The following is a 21,870-nucleotide window of genomic DNA, read 5'->3' on the forward strand; positions in this document are numbered from 1 at the left end:
GCCTCCCCAGCCACGCGAGGGGGAGGGGGGTGTTGGCTCTGGGCTGCTGGCACACATCTGGGCTGCTGGGCTTCTGCCACTTGGCTTTGCCACCTGGGCACATCTGCGCCAGGGAAAGCGCACGCCTGCTGCCCACCTCTCTGCCGGAGGCCCTCCAAAGCAGGCAGCACAGTTACTCATCACTGCCCACGGAATGTGAGTCACAGAGCGGAGGGTGCTGGGCGCAGAGTAGGCGGGACGGTGCAGAAATACCGAGAGCGACTGCAGCTCTTTAGCGTTGCGGGGCCTTCTCCCTTTTTGTGAGTCAAGCGGCCGGTCGTCTGATCGAGCGATGTCGGCCGCAGGTCCACCGGGCAGGCCCTCTTGTGGATTTTACAGGCCTCCTCTCGCTGGGGACCCCACATGAAGCAGGTAGAGGCCATGGCAGGCAAGCTCTCCCCTGAAGCCCTCTGAGCAGAGGGTGGGCAGATTCCGAAAGTTGGGTGGGGAGGTGGGCGGCCAGCCCCACCCTTTGCTCCCAGCAGCTCTTAGTCTGGCCATGAAGACCTGAGAGGTCCATGTGCTGCCTTTTTTCCCACCGCCATGAGCCTGAACGGTAAGTTCTTGGGTGGGTGGTAGGGTTGCCAAGTCCAATTTAAGAAATATCTGGGGACTTTGGGGGTGGAGCCAGGAGACGTTGGGGGTGGAGCCGGGAGCAAGGGTGTGACAAGCAGAATTGAACTCCAAAGGGAGTTCTGGCCATCACCGGAGGGACGGTGGCTCAGTGGTAGAGCATCTGCTTGGGAAGCAGAAGGTCCCAGGTTCAATCCCCCGCATCTCCAACTAAAAAGGGTCCAGGCAAGTAGGCGTGAAAAACCTCTGCTGGAGACCCTGGAGAGCAGGGGAGGGACGGTGGCTCAGTGGTAGAGCATCTGCTTGGGAAGCAGAAGGTCCCAGGTTCAATCCCCGACATCTCCAACTAAAAAGGGTCCAGGCAAGTAGGCGTGAAAAACCACTGCTGGAGACCCTGGAGAGCAGGGGAGAGACAGTGGCTCAGTGGTAGAGCATCTGCTTGGTAAGCAGGAGGTCCCAGGTTCAATCCCTGGCATCTCCAAAAAAAGGATCCAGGCAAATAGGTGTGAAAAACCTCAGCTTGAGACCCTGGAAAGCCGCTGCCAGTCTGAGAAGACAATACTGACTTGATGGACCGAGGGTCTGATTCAGTAGAAGGCAGCTTCATATGTTCATACATGTAAAGGGACCACTGCAGACATTTAAAATGCCTTCCCTTCATTAGAAATAACGAAGGAAAGGGGCACCTTCTTTCGGGGCTCGTAGAATTGGACCCCCTGGTCCAATCCTTTTGAAACTTGGAGGGTGCTTTGAGGAGAGGCAACAAATGCTATGCTGGAAATTTGGTGCCTCTACCTCAAAAAACAGCCCCCCCCCCCGCCAAGAGCCCCAGATATCCGCGGATCAATTCTTGCTTACAAGACTCTTTTTTGTAAGTTCTTGGTGGATTGGCTACATCCTATGAGAATCAGTCTCCTTAGGGAATCATGGAATGCAGCAGACATTCCCCCCCGCCGCCCCGCTTTCTGATGACCCTGAAGCGGAGGTAGGGCTTCCAAACTGGGGGATCCCCTGTGTCATGAGTCCTGACGAGGAGGAGCTGGAAGGGTTAACAGACCTGAAGAGTTGCTGGCCAGTTCCTCAGCTGAACAAACAGCAGCTGGCCCATTAATCACTCTCCAGGCACCATTGTCAGCTGTTGACGATCAATCTCCTCCAAGCTCTCCTCCTCCCATCTCAAGAGTTCGAAGCAGGCTCCGGAAAGAACTTTCAGAGCGAAGACATGAGGCACGCCGAGGCTTCAGATCTCTCAGCCCTGAGTTCACGCAGAGTCACTGCCACCCAGGGAGCAGGCTGATTGAGACTCCCATATAGCTCCCACCCAGGAACTGGTAACCTTGTGGAAGCAACAAGTCTATTCTCTGGCTTGCATCCATGCTCCTTCCTGATTCTTGATCCTGACCTGCTTAATTTCCTTGGCACCCTGACCTTTTGGCTTTTGGACATTAACTTCTGATTCCGGTTTGTGATTCTGCATTGGTGACTTGGCTCCTACTTGAATTCCTGGGCTTTGACCTTGGGCTGGCTTTGGACTCCTGCCTGCCTGCACCCGGAGAACGCGACACTCAGCCTCTCCAGCTTCTTACTCTCACCCTCCTACGCCCCCCCCCCCGTGGCCCCCTTCCCCTTTGTCTCTTAGCTACGGGGCTGCCACCAGCTCTACTGATGGTATGGCGCTGTGGGAACCTTTACTGCCTCCAAACACCCAAGTCCAAAGTCCAAAACCAGAAGCTGGCACGAGAACCAACATAGCAATAAAGTCACTCGTGCTCCCCCGCCTCCAGTCTCTGGCGTGCCCCTCCCAAATCACAATCATGCCCACAGACGTCTCCGGCACAGAAAGCATGAATCAACCGCATGGTGCCAAAGGTGGGGGGGGGGGCGGCACTGAGATGATGTCACTCAGCCCGTTCCAGGCCACCCACTTGCGTGCTGCTAAGAAAAGCCCACAGTGCCGTTCTTCCCTTCAGAGAGGCTTGGGCTGCTCAGTCGTCACGGCCTTTTCCCCGTCATGCGACTTGGATCCCTGGGGCAATGGTCTTGAGTCCGCCTGTGGTACTTACACTTCAGTGTGAGACAGGGGTTGTTTTGTGAAAAAATAGATGGTGGAGTTCATTAGCACAACTCATTAGCACATGCTTCCCCCCCCCCCAGCCAAAAGCAACCCAATGCAAGAAAGCAGAGCCCCGGGCAAGTGAGGCCTGCTTGAGCTGGCTAGAGATCCAGCCAGCCCAAGCAGGCCTCACTCGCTTGGGAATTTCCTGGGCTGCCCTCCCGAGCCAAAAGCAACCCAATGCAAGAAAGCAGAGCCATGGACAAGTGAAGCCTGCTTGAGCTGGCTAGAGATCCAGCCAGCTCAAGCAGGCCTCACTCACTTGGGGCTCTCCTGGGCTGCCCTCCCGAGCCAAAAGCAACCCAATGCAAGAAAGCAGAGCCCCGGGCAAGTGAGGCCTGCTTGAGCTGGCTAGAGATCCAGCCAGCCCAAGCAGGCCTCACTCGCTTGGGGCTCTCCTGGGCTGCCCTCCCGAGCCAAAAGTAACCCGATGCAAGAAAGCAGAGCCATGGACAAGTGAAGCCTGCTTGAGCTGGCTAGAGATCCAGCCAGCTCAAGCAGGCCTCACTCACTTGGGGCTCTCCTGGGCTGCCCTCCCGAGCCAAAAGCAACCCAATGCAAGAAAACAGAGCTCCGGGCAAGTGAGGCCTGCTTGAGCTGGCTAGAGATCCAGCCAGCCCAAGCAGGCCTCACTCGCTTGGGGCTCTCCTGGGCTGCCCTCCCGAGCCAAAAGCAACCCAATGCAAGAAAGCAGAGCCATGGACAAGTGAAGTCTGCTTGAGCTGGCTAGAGATCCAGCCTGCCCAAGCAGGCCTCACTCACTTGGGGCTCTCCGGGGCTGCCCTCTCGAGCTAAAAGCAACCCGATGCAAGAAAGCAGAGCCATGGACAAGTGAAGCCTGCTTGAGCTGGATAGAGATCCCGCCAGCCCAAGCAGGCCTCACTCGCCTGGGGCTCTCCTGGGCTGCTCCCCTCTTTCAAAATATCAGCAAGCCACCTACTGCCCAAAATCATACAAGAAGTGGAGAAAGGGTGGCTTGGGCTTCTCCAGGGACTATTGAGGGCTGCTGAGGGTGTGGCAAAGCCCCTGGTGGCTGGCTGCCTGACCGCTCTCCCAACCCAGGGATTGTTATGCAGCTGCACCTCCTATTCAACGGACAAAGTGGGGAGGAGGAGGAGGAGGAACCTTCAGAAAGGTGCAGGAGCTGTGCTCCTGGGAGCTCCTGCTGAATCTGAGGCCTGATGTGAACGATGTTCCCAAAACAGAGCCTGACGCAGTTGCGGTCGTGTCTCGTGTCAGGAGAAGAGGAAGAAAGGACAAGCCGATGCCCAGCACGACCGGTACAAGTTGGCAGACCCCGTGGCACTCATCACCAAACCGGGGCTGGCCCTAGAAGGGGAGTGGCTGAATTTGCTTAACATAAGAGCCACGGAGAATAAACGTGAGACGTTTGAGAGCTGCAAGACAGGAAGAAGAAGAAGATATTGGATTTATACCCCGCCCTCCACTCCGGAGAGTCTCAGAGCGGCTCACAATCTCCTTTCCCTTCCTCCCCCACAACAGACACCCTGTGAGGTAGATGAAGATATTGGATTTATATCCCGCCCTCCACTCCGAAGAGTCTCAGAGCGGCTCACAATCTCCTTTCCCTTCCTCCCCCACAACAGACACCCTGTGAGGTAGATGAAGATATTGGATTTATATCCCACCCTCCACTCCGAAGAGTCTCAGAGTGGCTCACAATCTCCTTTCCCTTCCTCCTCCACAAGAGCCACTCTGTGAGGTAGATGAAGATCTTGGATTTATATCCCGCCCTCCACTCCGAAGAGTCTCAGAGCGGCTCACAATCTCCTTTCCCTTCCTCCTCCACAACAGCCACCCTGTGAGGTAGATGAAAATCTTGGATATATATCCCACCCTCCACTTCGGAGAGTCTCAGAGCGGCTCACAATCTCCTTTCCCTTCCTCCCCCACAACAGACACCCCGTGAGGTAGATGAAGATATTGGATTCATATCCCGCCCTCCACTCCGAAGAGTCTCAGAGCGGCTCACAATCTCCTTTCCCCTCCTCCCCCACAACAGACTCCTTGTGAGGTGGGAGGGGCTGAGAGGGCTCTCCCAGCAGCTGCCCTTCCAAGGACAGAGGCTCAGAGCGGCCTACAATCTCCTTTCCCTTCCTCCCCCACAACAGACACCTGTGAGGTGGGTGGAGCTGGAGAGGGCTCTCACAGCAGCTGCCCTTTCAAGCGCAGAGTCTCAAGAGTGGCTTACAATCTCCTATATCTTCTCCCCCCACAACAGACACCCTGTGAGATGGGTGGGGCTGGAAAGGGCTCTCTCAGCAGCTGCCCTTTCAAGGACAGAGTCTCAGAGCGGCTCACAATCTCCTTTCCCTTCCTCCCCCACAACGGACACCCTGTGAGGTGGGTGGGCTGAGGGGGCTCTCCCAGCAGCTGCCCTGTCAAGCGCAGAGTCTCAAGAGTGGCTTACAATCTCCTATATCTTCTCCCCCCACAACAGACACCCTGTGAGATGGGTGGGGCTGGAAAGGGCTCTCTCAGCAGCTGCCCTTTCAAGGACAGAGTCTCAGAGCGGCTCACAATCTCCTTTCCCTTCCTCCCCCACAACGGACACCCTGTGAGGTGGGTGGGGCTGAGGGGGCTCTCCCAGCAGCTGCCCTGTCAAGCGCAGAGTCTCAAGAGTGGCTTACAATCTCCTATATCTTCTCCCCCCACAACAGACACCCTGTGAGATGGGTGGGGCTGAGGGGGCTCTCTCAGCAGCTGCCCTTTCAAGGACAGAGTCTCAAGAGTGGCTTACAATCTCCTATATCTTTTCCCCCGACAACAGACACCCTATGAGGTGGGTGGGGCTGGAAAGGGCTCTCCCAGCAACTGCCCTTTCAAGGACAACCTCTGCCAGAGCTATGGCTGACCCGAGGCCATTCCAGCAGATGCAAGTGGAGGAGTGGGGAATCAAACCCGGTTCTCCCAGATAAGAGTCCGCACACTTAACCACTACACCAAAAACTGGCTCTCAGTTTGGAGATCAGTTGTATAAGTGGGAGATCTTCAGGACCCACCTTGAGGCTGATAAATAAGGGCAAAGAACACGGAAAGGTTGAAGGCGGAGAGGAAGCAAACAGAGGGCGAGAGGGAGGGAGAGGTGGAAAGAAAGCAACTTTTAACTTTTCATGCCTTCTCCAAGCCGGGCGGCAGGAACTCTGAGAGCCTCACAATATATGTGATAGAGCCACAGTTTGGGCACCCCTGCGCTAGGCGAGGTTAACTTCTGGTGCCCCGTGCCCGTACCCAACCCACTGGGAATATTTGGGGGTGGAGCCAGGAGACTGGGAGTGGAGCCAGGATGCATTGGGGGTGGAGCCAGGAGCAAGGTCGTGACGAGCACAATTGAACTTCAAGGACAGTTCTTGGCCATTGCATTCCGTTGCAGTGCCGTAGCCAGGTTTGTAAAAGTCAGGGCTTTCTAAAAAGTTGGGCGGGGGGCAGCCTTTCCCATCCACTGTGTGGTTTGCAGCTTCTCATAAGGTTTCTTCTGTCAAAAAAAAGAGAAGAAAAGCATGCTGCACCTCAGAGGGTCCCCTAGACGTCAGGGGGCCCTACACAGAAGTTGTAGGGCCCCCTGTGGCTACAGGCCTGTTTTATTGCCAGGTCGGTGTTGGAAAATACCCGGAGACTTCAGGGGTGGAGCCCGGAGAGAGTGTGGTTTGGAGAGGGGAGGAGCCTCCGCACGGCACAATGCTCTAGAGCCCATCCTCCGAAGCAGCTGTTTTCTCCAAGGGAGCTGATCTCTTGTCAGCTGGAGATCAGTTGTATAAGTGGGACATCTTCAGGCCCCACCTGGAGGCTGCTAAATAAGGGAAAAGAACACGGAAAGGTTGAAGGCTGTGAAATAACCCGTGTTTGAAACGTTTAAGCAAGGAATGCTGAATACTGTTACTCACGAGTATCACCATATGATATATATCATAGTAATTAATCTAAGGAGAGCCAGTTTGGTGTAGTGGTTAAGTGTGGGGACTCTTATCTGGGAGAACCGGGTTTGATTCCCCCACTCCTCCACTTGCACCTGCTGGAATGGCCTTCGGTCAGCCGTAGCTCTGGCAGAGTTGTCCTTGAAAGGGAAGCTTCTGTCAGAGCTCTCTCAGCCCCACCCACCTCACAGGGTGTCTGTTGTGAGGGAGGAAGGGAAAGGAGATTGTGAAGCCGGTTTGGTGTTGTGGTTAAGTGTGCGGACTCTTATCTGGGAGAACCGGGTTTGATTCCCCACTTCTCCACTTGCACCTGCTGGAATGGCCTTGGGTCAGCCATAGCTCTGGCAGAGGTTGTCCTTGAAAGGGCAGCTTCTGTGAGAGCCCTCCCCAGCCCCACCCACCTCACAGGGTGTCTGTTGTGGGGGAGGAAGGGAAAGGAGATTGCAGGCCGCTCTGAGACTCTGTCCTTAAAAGCGCAGCTGCTGTGAGAGCCCTCTCAGCCCCACCCACCTCACAGGATGTCTGTTGTGGGGGAGGAAGGGAAAGGAGATTGCAGGTCGCTCTCAGACTGTCCTTGAAAGGGCAGCTTCTGGGAGATCTCTCTCAGCTCCACCCACCTCACAGGGTGCCTGTTGTGGGGGAGGAAGGGAAAGAAGATTGTAGACCGCTCTGAGACTCTGTCCTTGAAAGGGCAGCTGCTGTGAGAGCCCTCTCAGCCCCACCCACCTCACAGGATGTCTGTTGTGGGGGAGGAAGGGAAAGGAAATTGTGAGCCACTCTGAAATTCGGAGTGGAGGGCGGGATATAAATCCAATATCATCATCTTCTAGGGTTGCCAAGTCCCGTCTGCCTCCTGGTGGGGGACATTCGCACATGCGCACAAAACCTGGAAGTGACATCATCACGCCGACTCCGGCGGTTGCGGCCTCTCTAGGCGTTTCTGGGAAAACTCTATGGTTTTCCTGGACGCTCTACCCATTTGGGAGGTAAAAACTCTATGGTACCTATCGTATCATAGAGTTTTCCCTTCCAAGAGCCTAAAGCGTCTGGTAGAGTTTTCCTGGAAACGCCTAGAGTGGCAGCTGCGATGATGTCATCGCGCCGATGACATCGGGGGAGGTTACCCCTGCCAGCCCGATGTGGGCTGGTGGGTTGGGAACCTGGACCGGAGACTTGGTAATCCTAAATTAATCAGATTACAATACTTCTTTATGAACATACATATGATGGCTGTATAATCATACAAATATTCATCAGGAGAAATATTAAAGTGCAATTGACTCAATAGAACCCGAGAAGGCCTTCTCAGTAGTGGCCCCCAGACTCTGGAACTGCCCTCCCGGAAAATTCATCTGTCCCCTTCAGCTGCTGTATTCTACCATCAGGGGAAGGCTGTTTTATTTGGCCTGCCCTCAATGACTCCTTCCTAATCTAATATTTTAAAATGGTTATTTCTATGCCTTTCTATATTCTTTAGCTCTGGTTCTTAGTTGATCTCCCACGATTACAACAGATCTCCAGACACAGAGATCAGTTCCTCCGGAGAAGGTGGTTTTTTGGAAGGGTGGACTCTGTGGCATTGTACCCCACTAAGGTCCTTATACGAATCCTGGCCCAAATCGCCAGGAATCTCCCACCCCAGAGTTGGCAACCTTTGCAAGTGCAGCAAGACACCGTTGATGAGGCCAAGCCCAGCTCAAGACCGTTCTCGGCTCTGCCGTGGGTGAAATCTTTTGCCTTCTTTTCTAATTAAATGAGTAAGCCCGTCTGTTACTTAGCAACCAGGAGTAAAGTATTCTAATAGATTCTTCTTGTTATTATCTTATTATGAAGGTGGCCTTTTCAAGGAAGGCGGTGCACCCACCTTCAAAACATGATTCTTTCTTTGGTATACAAAAGCGCTTCACAAATCCTCTCTTGTTCCCTTTGGAGAGCCCTGCAAGTTAAGAACAGAAGAGGGAAAACTTGGGAAAATTATTAGGGACTGTGGTCTGTCCTACCATGCATAGCATGGGTGGCCAAACTTGCTTAATGTAAGAGCCACAGAGTTGAGAACTGCAGGACATGAATATCAGAACTCAGGAAATATCTGGGGACTTTGGAGGTGGAGCCAGGAGACTTTGGGAGAGGAGCCAGGAGCAATTGAACTCCAAAGGAAGTTCTGGCCCTCACGTTTCAAGGGACCGTGTTCCTTTTAAATGCCTCCCCTCCGTTTAGAATTATGAAGGAGAGGGGCACCTTCTTTGGGAGCTCATAGAACTGGACCCCCTGGTCCAATCTTTTTGAAACTTGGGGGGAGGGGGGCTTTTGAGGAAATGCACCTATGCTGAAAATCTGGTGCCTCTACCTCAAAAAACAGGACCCCTCCCCAAACCCCAGATACCCACAGATTGATTCTCCTTTATACCCTGTGGGAATCAGTCTCCATAGAGAATAATGGAGTCCCCCCCCTTGCTTTCTGCTAACCCTGAAGGGGGGGAGGGCCTCCAAACCAGGGAATCTCCTGCCCCCAACTGGAGATTTAGACAACAACGAAAGGTGAAAGATTCAGTGAGGCCTACAACCCTCCAGAAGGCCTCTGAGGCCTGGTATAAAGTTTGCAAGAGGCCTGTGTTTCCCAGAACACCTCTATGCCCTGTGATTGGACTGGAGTGAGAGTGGAGGGAAAGGAAAGCCCAATCACCATCCTGGGGGCGGGGCCATGGGAGAGAGCATATAAGGCCCTGTTGCCGGGGGCAGGAATTCAGTCTCCTCTGGGGAGCTGAGTGAGTGGGTGGAGGGCTGTTGCCAGCCGAAGAGGAAGACCCTGATCCATCCCATCCAATCCATCCAAGGACGGTGGTGGGCTGAACTTAGGAGCACCCCCAGGTTACGGTTGCCAAACTCCAGGCGGGGGCCCAACCCCCCATTCAGGCTCATCAGAAAGTGGGGGGGGGGGGAGGGAAATGTCTGCTGGGTGCTCCGTTATTCCCTATTGAGACCGATTCATAGAATCCTAGAGTTGGAAGGGACCTCCAGGGTCACCTAGTCCAACCCCCTGCACAAGGCAGAAAACTCACAAAGACCTCCCCCTAAATTCACAGGATCCTCATTGCTGTCAGGTGGCCATCTAGCCTCTGCTTAAAACCCTCCAAGGAAGGAGAGCCCCCCACCACCCGAGGAGGCCTGTGGAAACTTAGAATCCTAGAACTGGAAGGGACCTCCAGGGTCATCTAGTCCAACCCCCTGCACAAGGCAGAAAACTCACAAAGACCTCCCCCTAAATTCACAGGATCCTCATTGCTGTCAGGTGGCTATCTAGCCCATTTTCCTGGGAGTAGGATTCTGAGTAGACCTCAGCTATGTTCCCTCTAAGCTGCAGAGTCTTGTGAGCAAAAATTCTATTTTGTGAGCTACTGGCATTAAAGTTGTGAGCTACTGCATAAATCAGCGTGCTCTGGGGTCATTCTTCCTGAGCTGAGATAAAAATCTGTGAGCTGGAGGCTAAAAATATGTGAGCTAGCTCATGCTAACTCAGCTTAGAGGGAACACTGGACCTCAGTAGGGTTTTTCTTTAAAAAAAAAAACACCTTTAGATCAGATTGGATTCTCCCAGGGTACTTCAGTTCAAGATTTAATTTGAGCAACTTCACAGTCTTGATTTGCATGTCCAGACAATGAGTTACAAACCCTGGCCACCTCTGTAATGGTGCCATCAGTTCCTTTGGAAATTGAGCAGCTCTGTGCCTACAGCCAGTCTAGATCACTGCTAGCTGCAGCTCAGACAGGCAAGCCACGAATGAATCTTGGAAGTGGTGGCACAATTCTGAACAGAAAATAGCCAGAGGAGAAAGGGTTAATCACTCACACACACCCCACACACACCTTACACTGCACCTCTGCTCAAAACTGCAGTGCCCTAGAACTGGTTTTCTCGTTTTCAAAACAAAAAGTTGTGGTTTTGTTAAATCAGTTTGTATGTGATGATCTAGTCCAACCCCCTGCACAAGGCAGGAAACTCACAAAGACCTCCCCCTAAATGCACAGGATCCTCTGTGCTGTCGGCCATCTAGCCTCTGTTGAAAACCCTCCAAGGAAGGAGAGCCCCCCACCTCCCGAGGAGGAAGCCTGTGGAAACTTAGAATATAGAATCCTAGAGTTGGAAGGGACCTCCAGAGTCATCTAGTCCAACCCCCTGCACAAGGCAGGAGACTCAGAAAGACCTCCCCCTATATTCACAGGATCCTCATTGCCAAATCATTAATGATTTGGAGTTGGGAGTAAGTAGTGAAGTGGCCAAGTTTACAGATGACACTAAATTGTTCAGGGTGGTGAGAACCAGAGAGGATTCTGAGGCACTCCAAAGGGATCTCTTGAGGCTGGGTGAGTGGGTGTCAACGTGGCAGATGAGGTTCATTGTGGCCAAGTGCAAAGTAATGCACATTGGGGCCAAGAATCCCAGCTACAAATACAAGTTGATGGGGTGTGAACTGGCAGAGACTGACCAAGAGAGAGATCTTGGGGTCGTGGTAGATAACTCACTGAAAATGTCAAGACATTGTGCGATTGCAATAAAAAAGGCCAACGCCATGCTGGGAATTATTAGGAAGGGAATTGAAAACAAATCAGCCAGTATCATAATGCCTCTGTATAAATTGATAGTGCGGTCTCATTCGCAATACTATGTGCAATTCTGGTCACCGCACCTCAAAGAGATATTATGGCATTGGAAAAAGTGCAGAAAAGGGCAACTAGGATTATTACAAGGTTGGAATACTTTCCCTATGAAGAAAGGTTAAAACGCTTGGGGTTCTTTAGCTTGGAGAAACATCGATTGAGGGGTGATATGATAGATGTTTACAAAATTACACATGGGATAGAGAAGGTAGAGAAAGAAGTACCTTTCTCCCTTTCTCACAATGTGGGCATTCAATGAAATTGCTGAGCAGTAGGTTTAGAACTGATAAAAGGAAGTACTTTTTCACCAAAGCGTGTCTAACACATGGAATTCATTGCCACAGGAGGTGGTGGCGGCTACAAGCATAGCCAGCTTCGAGATTGGATAAACATGGAGCAGAGGTCCATCAGTGGCTATTAGCCAGAGAGTAAAGTAAAGTAAAATTTTATTTATATCCCGCCCTCCCCCGCCAAGCAGGCTCAGGGCGGCTAACAGCAAAATAACAATACATTCAACAAAACATTAAATTAACCCCAAACCGATTAATACATTAGTTAAAACAGTTACTAAGTCTAAAAACATTAAGTTAAATCTGACAGTACCGTTATTAATCGACGCTATGCCTGTCAATTTGTGTAATGATGGCGGATCTCCAGACTGGACCATTTTGATGTTTCTTTGTGGACTTGGTCAGCCGTTCATGAATGCCTGTTTGAAAAGGGTGGTCTTGCAGGCCCTGCGGAACTGATCAAGGTTCCGCAGGGCCCGCACCTCCTCTGGGAGTTGATTCCACAAACATGGGGCCGCGGTAGAGAAGGCCCGTGCATAGGTAGTCCGAAGTTTAACTTCTTTTGGCCCAGGGGTGGCCAATCTGTTTTTACCTACTGACCTCAGTGCTCTCTGGGGCTCATACGGGGAGAGACGGTCCCTCAGGTAGGTCGGTCCTCGGCCATATAGGGCTTTAAAGGTAATCACCAGCACTTTGTACTGGACCCGGTATACAATCGGCAGCCAGTGCAGTTCGCGTAGCCCCGGCCGTATATGCTCCCATCTTGGGAGGCCAAGCAGCAGCCTGGCCGCCGCGTTCTGCACTAGCTGCAATCTCCGGGTCCGGCACAGAGGCAGCCCCATGTAGAGGGCGTTACAGTAGTCCAATCTTGAGGTGACCGTCGCATGGATCACCGTTGCTAGGTCCCGGCGCTCTAGGAAAGGGGCCAACTGCCTCGCCCGCCTCAGATGAAAAAATGCTGACTTGGCAGTGGCTGTTATCTGGGCCTCCATTGATAATGAAGGCTCCAGTAAAACACCCAAGCTCTTTACCCGCTGCGCTGCCTTCAGCGGCGCCCCGTCAAAGGTCGGGAGAGATATTTCCTTCCCCAGAGCGCCACGACCCACACAGAGAACCTGTCTTTGCTGGGTTCAGCTTCAGCCCACTCAGCCTAAGTCACGTTGCAACAGCCTGTAGGGCCTGATCTAGGCTCTGTGTCTGGGGCAGTGATGCTCTGTATCCTTGGTGATTGTGGTGGAGGGGGCACAGTGGGAGGGCTTCTAGTGTCCTGGTCCCACTGATGGCGCCTGCTTTTTTTGGCTAATGTGTGACAGGATGGGCCATTGGCCTGATCCAACATGTCTTCTCTTATGTGACACAGAGTGTTGCATTGGAGGAGCCATTGGCCTGATCCAACATGGCTTCTCTTATGTTCTTATGTTGGACTAGATGGGCCACTGGCCTGATCCAACATGGCTTCTGTTATGTTCTTATGGACCTCCTGATGGCACCTGTTTTTTTTGGCCACGGTGCGACACCGAGTGTTGGACTGGATGGGCCACTGGCCTGATCCAACATGGCTTCTCTTATGTTCTTATGAGACACAGAGCGTTGGACTGGATGGCCATTGGCCTGATCCAGCATGGCTTCTCTTATGTTCTTATGAGACACAGAGTGTTGGACTGGATGGGCCATCAGCCTAATCCAACATGGCTTCTCTTATGTTCTTATGGACCTCCTGATGGCACCTGTTTTTTTTGCCACTGTATGACACATAGTGTTGGACTGGATGGGCCATTGGCCTGATCCAACATGGCTCCTCTTATGTTCTTATGTGACACAGTGTGTTGGACTGGAGGGGCCATTAGGCTGATCCTGCATGGCTTCTCTTATGTTCTTATGGACCTCCTGATGGCACCTGGTTTTTTTGGCCACTGTGTGACACAGAGTGTTGCACTGGATGGGCCACTGAACATAAGAACATAAGAGAAGCCATGTTGGATCAGGCCAACGGCCCATCAAGTCCAACACTCCGTGTCACACAGTGGCAAAAAATGTCATATACACACATACACTGTGGCTAATAGCCACTGATGGACCTCTGCTCCATATTTTTATCTAAACCCCTCTTGAAGGTGGCTATACTTGTGGCCGCCACCACCTCCTGTGGCAGTGAATTCCACATGTTAATCACCCTTTGGGTGAAGAAGTACTTCCTTTTATCCGTTTTAACCTTTCTGCTCAGCAATTTCATCGAATGCCCACGAGTTCTTGTATTGTGAGAAAGGGAGAAAAGTACTTCTTTCTCTACTTTCTCCATTCCATGCATTATCTTGTAAACCTGGCCTGATCCAACATGGCCTGATCCAACATGGCTTCTCTTATACTCTTATGTGACACAGAGTGTTGGACTGGATGGGCCATCGGCCAGATCCAACATGGCTTCTCTTATGTTCTTCTAGTAGTGACGAAAGCCATGTGGAGTGGTTTTCAGGCTCCCCAAAATCCAGGATCTAATCAAGTGAATCCCACAGTTCAGAAAGGGACCTCCATTGTTTTTGGAGGTGTTGTTCTTCTTACCTAACACTTTATGTCTATTGAAGTGATACATACAGTGGTTAAGAGGTCACCAGTCCCTGTGGTCGTTTTGGGGTCCAGCTCCCCTTAAGAATTAGCCCCTTGCCAGACTGAACCCATGTAAGGTGGGCTAAGCTTTTAACTTTCTTAGAACCAAACAGAGATGGCCAACTTTTCCAAAGAACCATGGAAGTATATCTAAAATTGCTTGGTATGTAATATAGCAAAATGATATGAAATTATATGGTCTACAAGCCACAGCAAACCCTCTTGAGCTGACCTGCCAAGGCAATTCTCAGATGCTCTCCTTGTGATAACCTTACAGTCTCTGTCTCTCCTTCCCTCTAGAAAGAAGTGTGTCTTCATAGCCGAGTCACTCAAGGTACCTTTACCCAGCTGGAGGTGACCCAAGAGCAGGCGAAGGAGATGGAAGAGGTGAGAACATGGAGGTGGCACGATATCGAGCAGAGGCCCCCGTCGCTCCCAAGCTGGGAGTGGTGCTGCTGAATTACAGGAAAACACTGTGCCAGTTATGTCTTTCCAGGTCAGGCCTATCTCAGACGTGCATTGCCAACGCTTCCGGCAGTTCCTCTACCGAGAGGCGGATGGGCCCCGAGAGGTTTGCAGCCAGCTCCATCGACTCAGCAACCGCTGGCTGAAGCCAGAGAGGCGCTCCAAAAAGGAGATCCTGGACGTGGTGGTCCTGGAGCAGTTCCTCGCCATCCTGCCCCTGGAAGTGCAACGCTGGGTCAGAGAATGTGGGCCAGAGAGCAGCTGCCAGGCGGTGGCCCTGGCTGAAGGCTTCCTGCTGAGTCAGGCCGAGGAGGAGAGGCCCGCAGAGCAGGTGAGGGGGTTCCCTCCAGGTATGTCCCATTCAAATCACATTCCCTGATCTGATCCTGAAGTTCCCCTGAGAGATATTTGTCCGCGTGGTTTCTTCTTTTGCAAAGATATAATACTTACTGGACTCCAGCAATGTATAAATTGTTCTATTTCCCCAAGTGTTAATCCTCCATATGGGAAGTGAACAGCCTCCTTCGGCAGCCTCTTCTGCTAGGGGATTTCTTATCCCCCCGGATATCTCACCAGGTGCGGCTGGAAGGGTGCAGAGTCCAGGGACGGCAAACAACAGCAAAAATGGGCTCCTGTGTTAAAACAGTCACAGCTATAGAAAAGACAGGGAAATGCACCCCTCATGCAATTCAGTATCATACATCACAGTGAACTTCGTATGTTTTCTGCAACATTAAATATATAGTTATATGCAATTACTGTGTTAATACAAAACGTTCAAGAGCAGCTTGGGCTTGTCAGATGCATAAATTGTAGGTCAGAGCGGCCACTTTTGGAACTGTGGAAGATTTTACTGTTCCGTATGAATTCTCGGTGAGGAGGAAATCTTGAAAACGACCTCACTTCTGGTGGAAACGATCGTTGGGCAAGGGGCCCCAGGAGCAAGAGACTTCAGCGTCTTTCTAAGAGTTTCATTGTCTCCCAGAGTTTTTCGTCTCGTTAAATAATTCCTTGAGCACTCTGTTTGAAGGACTTTTGTATTTTAGAGTGGACTCCTTTAATGAGATATGGACTGAGTAACCTACTTCTGGAGACAAAAGACTTGAACGTTTTGTATTGATGGAGTCATTGCATATAGTTTCATATTTGTTGTTGTTGTTCGGTCGCAGTCGAGTCCAACTCTTTGCGACCCCATGGACAAAGTCTTGCCAGGCCCTCCTGTCTTCTACCATCCTCCGAAGTCTGCAAGTTTCATATTTACTGTTGTATAAAACATATAAAGTCCCCTGCGATATAAGGTGTTGAATTGCATGAGGAGTGCATTTTCCTGCATTCAATATAGCTGAGTATGGGAGTGGGGCGGGAAGCATTGCTCACTCTCTTCCATTCCATCTCTTTCCGTTCTCCCTGGCTGCTGTTCCAGGTGTGGGGACCATCCGTGGAGAGAGACGCAGCATTCCCCGAGGCGGAAGAAGCTTCCCTGGAGCGAGAGCAGAGGGCGCACACCAAGGAGGGTGCCCAGGATGCCCTCTCTTGTGGTAAGGACCCATTTTGCCTGCATGTGATTGGGGCACCCTATGAATGGGATGGGTAAAGAGTTCAGGACAGGAAAAGAATTAAATACTTTTTCACATAACAAACAGCACTCAAAGTCTACGACCTGTGATTCTTCTTGAAGGGGATTGGACACAATTATAGAGATGGTACATTCCTCCCATTCATTGAAATTCTCATATCTCACCTTCCTTCCATAAAAGGAAGTCAGGGTGGCTCAAGAAAGAAAAGGAAAGGCAGACAGACTTGGGCAGAGCTATTCCAACTGGTGGAAACAGGGAGCCTCTGCCTCTTGGGGCAGCACTGAGCGCTGAAAGCCAGTTCCTAGGGGCCAGTAATCACGTGGCTTCTGTGCCAGGCTTCTCGGGGCACTGGGCAGGCCCTGCGGGGAATAGGATGCTGAGGTAGGAATGAGAGGCTGTGGTCTGGCACCCCAGGAGATTGTGGGGAGGACTTAGCTTGACACTGATATTACCCTGGCTTCTCCAGAACGCTCAAGTGATGTCTGGTTTTTGGCTGAATGTGATGGTGACATGTCATGTGCTGTCATTTCCATTCCCTTTTCCCACCACTAGACCTGACCTGAAGGCCCAGCCAGCAGGAGAACGGGATTCCTGGGCTTTTGGTCTGATCCAGCGGGGATGCTGTGACCTTTGAACTCCAGGGTTCATAGGGCACATTTTAAGTCTCACAGAAGCCTGAAATATGTTGGTGGCCTTTGTCACCCCTGAGGCTCATGCGTACTTCTCTTCTGCCTCTCCCAGAATTGAGTAAAAGAATGTGTTGTGTGTACGCAGGACAAGGTTTCAGCCTCCTGGGAAGGGAGTGTGTGAAGAGGGGAAGAAACCAGCCAATGGAGTAGGAAGTCACGACAAACACCCTTCCTCCATTCTTCTTTTTTCTTTCTCCTTCCTCCACAGGTAGCGGAGAGATGCTGTTGAATCCTCATGTGTTTGGGGGTGTGGAAACAGTCCAGGTAGGGGAAATAAACAGGGAACAACCTTGGGGTGGCTTTTGCTCCTGCAGTTTCTACAATGGTCCAGGAGAGAGAGGCTATCCCCAAGACAAGCCATACATCCTGCACCCTTTAGACCAGTCCCTTCCAGTGTGCAGTCTCTGAGGACTAAATCTGCTTGTTCTTTCAGCGTCCCTTTTCCGTTGAGGAGGTGTCTGTCCGTTTCACTCCAGCAGAACGGACCCTGCTGGATCCGGGCCAGAGAACTCTCTACAAGGAAGTCATGTGGGAGAACTATTGGAGCATCATCTCTCTGAGTAAGGAAGATCTTCCACGAGTGCCGAAGTTAGAACTTGAACAGCAATAAATCATTTTGAGGACTTTCCAGCTCCTTGCCCAGTGTTGTGGCCTTCGCCCAAGCGAGAGAAATTGTCCTGGTCAGAGGCCAGAGACAAAGGTGGGGATGAGAGACTGGTATGTAGCAGCTGCAGGTCGGCAAGCCAGACATATCCAGGTGCTCACACAAATCCCAGAGCTGGGGGGTGGTTCTGGGTCAGCTGTTGGTGGTGAGTGTTGGGCAGCCTGCAGCTCACCAGCCTGTTTGCTGGCTTCTGCAGACTCAGAGCCAGCCATATGTGGCTCCCTTTCTCCTGAGAAGTCCTCTCCCCCAGGGGACTTTGTGGAGAGCTCCCATGACAGAGAAGCTGGGAAAGACTCTGGGAGGGGCCAGATCCTCATTTCTCTCTTGCTAAAATTTACAAAACCCCCTCTACTCTCAGCGATGGGATTATAAACATCCCCTTGAACTGAGATCTGGAAATGATCCTGTTAAGAACCCAAGCCTGGGTCCCCCTGGGTTACTAGTCTTTGTACCGGAACAGCACCCAGTTCAGTCGGTTCACAAGCAGAGTGGACACAAGTCAAGCAGGGACTATATAAAGATTTATACAGAATGTAAAAACAAGTCATCTACAGTTCTAAAGATTTATGAAGGATGTAAAAACAAGATGTCTACAGCTCAGAAGAACAAGAAGATATTGGATTTATACCCTGCCCTTCTCTCTGAATCAGAGTCTCAGAACGGCTCACAATATACTTTATATTCTTCCTCCACAACACACACTCTGTGAGGTAGCAAGGGATGAGAGAGCTCTCACAGAAGCTGCCCTTTCAAAGACAACTCTGCAAGAACTATGGCTCACCCAAGGCCGTTCCAGTAGCTTCAAGTGGAGGAGTGGGGAATCAAACTCGGTTCTCACAGATAAGAGTCCACACACTTAACCAGTACACCTATGTTAGCCATTACACCAAACACTTAACCAGTTCAGCAACAGAAAAACTATTTTATGTTCATGAAATGTCTGGCATTAGGTGGTACCTCTCCTTACACCATAAGTATTCCAGCTGTAGCTTAAGTTACTCTACATAGTGCAGTTCATCAGAAGAAAGCGAGAAACATCCAAGTGCACCAGCATGGCATGAGCATAAAGTCTGCATGGCCTCTCTCTGGTCTATACCGGTATTATACTTTCCACCCCTTTCGGATCAGGTGTCTCAAATGAGCCAATCAAGGGTCCTCCAAGACGGAATCTTCCAGAGGCTGGTAGCACCATTCCCCTCTCCCCTACATCCTGATTACACAGCAGGATTAATCTCACAGTTAACCAATTATCAGAGTCTTGAGTCTGGCCTTGAAAGAGATAAGGATGTCACCTGCAGGGAGAGTCAAATCATGAACACCTGCAAGGCAGACCAGGCCGCTTAAGAATCCCGTTACGCCTTGCGGGGAAGTGGGGTGCTTTGCCTCACAGATCCGTCCCACTTGTACCAGTTGGGATTATGGGCTATGATCTCGACCACGGTTCCATCCTCCCAGAAGAATTGTTACTCTTGAGTTTCTTTCCTTCCCCATATAAGAATGATCTCTCTCTCTCTCTTTATCTGTGTGTGTGTGCAAAAGAAGACCGAAGTGTAAGAGAGACATTGGTGGAGAAAGACAAGAGTCTCGCATATGAAGAAAGGCTGGAGAGTTTCTCAGGAGGATCCGACGAACATGTTTCCTTCCCAAAGGAGGTGACTGACGGTGAGTACCCTTCACGGTTATGTCAAGAGAACAGGCAAGGAATAGCCATGGAAATTTCTGATTCACTTCTGAGAAACGTTTGGCTTGGTACAGTCCTACAGCCTGCTGGGTAAAGAGGCCTTTTGGGAACTGGGATTTGGAGGGTCAGGAGTTCCTTCTGAGCAAGAGCTGTGGCTCTTGAGGGGATGAGGGATCCTTAAATATAATATATCATAGGTACGTTGTGGGGGGGGGGGGTTATGTCTAGGAAAGCTGGAGGAGGTGAAAGGGCCATCAATCCTTTCTTCCTGAAGTCACATGGGTGTTTTGGGATCTTACCTGCCCCCTCAGGCATTAATGGGATCTCTTTATTCCAGCAGAGGGTGATCGGAAGAAGGAAGATGGTGATGAACTTGATCAGCAGTTGCCAGAAGGAGTTAAGAATGAAGACTTGAGAGAAAACATCAGGAGTCGAGGCAGACCTAAGAGAATGAAAGTCAGGCACAGGGTTGAGAAAAGAAATGTAAGATGGCGTATTGTACATCTTCCAAATCAGAGAATAATGAAGGCAAGTACATCCATTCAATGTCGAAAGTATTTCAAAAGTAGATCAGAGCTCCTTGTGCACCAAACAACCCACAGAGGTGAGAAACGCTATGGCCATCTTCAAGAACATAGAAAAAGGCACGCAGGCAAGAAACCTTTTGAATGCTCAGAGTGTAAAAAGAGATTCACTCACCCTAGCAGTCTTCAAAAGCATCAGAGAACCCACACAGGGGAGAAACCTTTTGAATGCTTAGAGTGCAGAAAAAGATTCAGTCGCAGTGCCAGTCTTCAAAGGCATCAGAGAACCCACACAGGGGAGAAACCTTTTGAATGCTCAGAGTGTGCAAAGAGATTCAGTCGCAGTGCCAGTCTTAAAAGGCATCAGATAACCCACACAGGGGAGAAGCCTTTTGAATGCTTAGAGTGCAGAAAAAGATTCAGTCACAGTGGGCATCTTCAAAGCCATCAGAGAACCCACACAGGGGAGAAGCCTTTTGAATGCTCAGAGTGTGCAAAGAGATTCAGTAACAGTAGCACTCTTCAAAGCCATCAGAGAACCCACACAGGGGAGAAGCCTTTTGAATGCTTAGAGTGCAGAAAGACATTCAGTCACTGTACCAGTCTTCAAAGGCATCACAGAACCCACACAGGGGAGAAACCTTTTGAATGCTCAGAGTGTGCAAAGAGATTCCGTTGCAGTGCCAGTCTTAAAAGCCATCAGATAACCCACACAGGGGAGAAACCTTTTGAATGCTCAGAGTGTGCAAAGAGATTCAATCACAGTGGTAATCTTAAAAAGCATCAGAGAACCCACACAGGGGAGAAGCCTTTTGAATGCTCAGAGTGCAGAAAGAGATTCAGTAACAGTAGCGCTCTTCAAAGCCATCAGAGAACCCACACAGGGGAGAAACCTTTTGAATGCTCAGAGTGTGCAAAGAGATTCAGCGAGCATGGCAATCTTCAAAAGCATCTGAGAACGCACTCAGGGGAGAAGCCTTTTGAATGCTCAGAGTGTGCAAAGAGATTCAGTAACAGTAGCACTCTTCAAAGCCATCAGAGAACCCACACAGGGGAGAAGCCTTTTGAATGCTTAGAGTGCAGAAAGAGATTCAGTAAGAATGGCAGTCTTCAAAGGCATCAGAGAACCCACACAGGGGAGAAGCCTTTTGAATGCTCAGAGTGTGCAAAGAGATTCAGTAACAGTAGCACTCTTCAAAACCATCGGAGAACCCACACAGGGGAGAAGCCTTTTGAATGCTCAGAGTGTGCAAAGAGATTCAGTCACAGTGCCAGTCTTCAAAGGCATCGGAGAACCCACACGGGAGAAACCTTTTGAATGCTCAGAATGTGCAAAGAGCTTCAGTCACAGTGGCGATCTTCAAAAGCATCAGAGAACCGACACAGGTGAGAAACCTTTTGAATGCTCAGAGATTCAGTCACAGTGGCCATCTTCAAAGCCATCAGAGAACCCACACAGGGGAGAAGCCTTTTGAACGCTCAGATTGTGGAAAGAGATTCAGCATGGCGGTCTTTGACAGCATCTAAGAATCCAGAGAATTAGAAATCACGGATCGTCTTAGTTCATTAAAAGACTTCTCAAAAACATGAATGTACACAGAATTTTGGCCCTCAGCGACATGTTAAAAATAGGCTATTGAAGGAGCTTGAGCCATATTTGAAGCCCTCAAGTACATCCCACAATAAATGTGTGAAAGGTTGGTGTGGCATGTCTTTTTCCAGTCCTTTTGCAGGTTGTTGAAAGTAAACCTGTCCTGACCTGGATAGCCCAGGAGGCAAGCCTGATCTTCAGATGTCGGAAGCTAAGCAGCAGTCAACTCTGGCAAGTACGTGGATGGGAGACCTCCAGGAAATATCTGCAGTCGAGAGTATAGGGACAGGCTTTATTCAGCCACTTCTCTGAATATCCTCTAGGCCCCTAGTAGGGGTCAGTCACTGTAGGTCGCCCTAATCTCCAGGTGCAGACACGCACACAACCACATGCATAATAAATAAATAGAAGAAGGAAAATTCTCTTGCAGATGCTTGAAACCCACACTATGGGCATGACTGATATTCGT

The 21,870-nt window shown here is 50.7% G+C and overlaps 1 protein-coding gene across 1 annotated transcript; it reads left to right on the forward strand.

Annotated features, from left to right (window-relative positions):
• Nucleotides 1-3,915: 3,915 nt before the first annotated feature.
• LOC132588937 (zinc finger protein 436-like) lies at nt 3,916-21,188 on the forward strand. The gene is made up of 8 exons (XM_060261414.1): nt 3,916-4,005; nt 14,511-14,597; nt 14,707-15,006; nt 16,099-16,213; nt 17,150-17,205; nt 17,375-17,501; nt 19,148-19,267; nt 19,627-21,188. Exons 1-8 carry the CDS (start codon nt 3,916-3,918, stop codon nt 21,126-21,128), a joined length of 2,397 nt encoding a protein of 798 aa, XP_060117397.1. The 3' UTR covers nt 21,129-21,188.
• The last annotated feature ends 682 nt before the right edge of the window (nt 21,189-21,870 follow it).

The sequence above is a fragment of the Heteronotia binoei genome, chromosome 21 (assembly GCF_032191835.1).
Source record: "Heteronotia binoei isolate CCM8104 ecotype False Entrance Well chromosome 21, APGP_CSIRO_Hbin_v1, whole genome shotgun sequence".
Classification (NCBI taxonomy): Eukaryota; Metazoa; Chordata; class Lepidosauria; order Squamata; family Gekkonidae; genus Heteronotia; species Heteronotia binoei.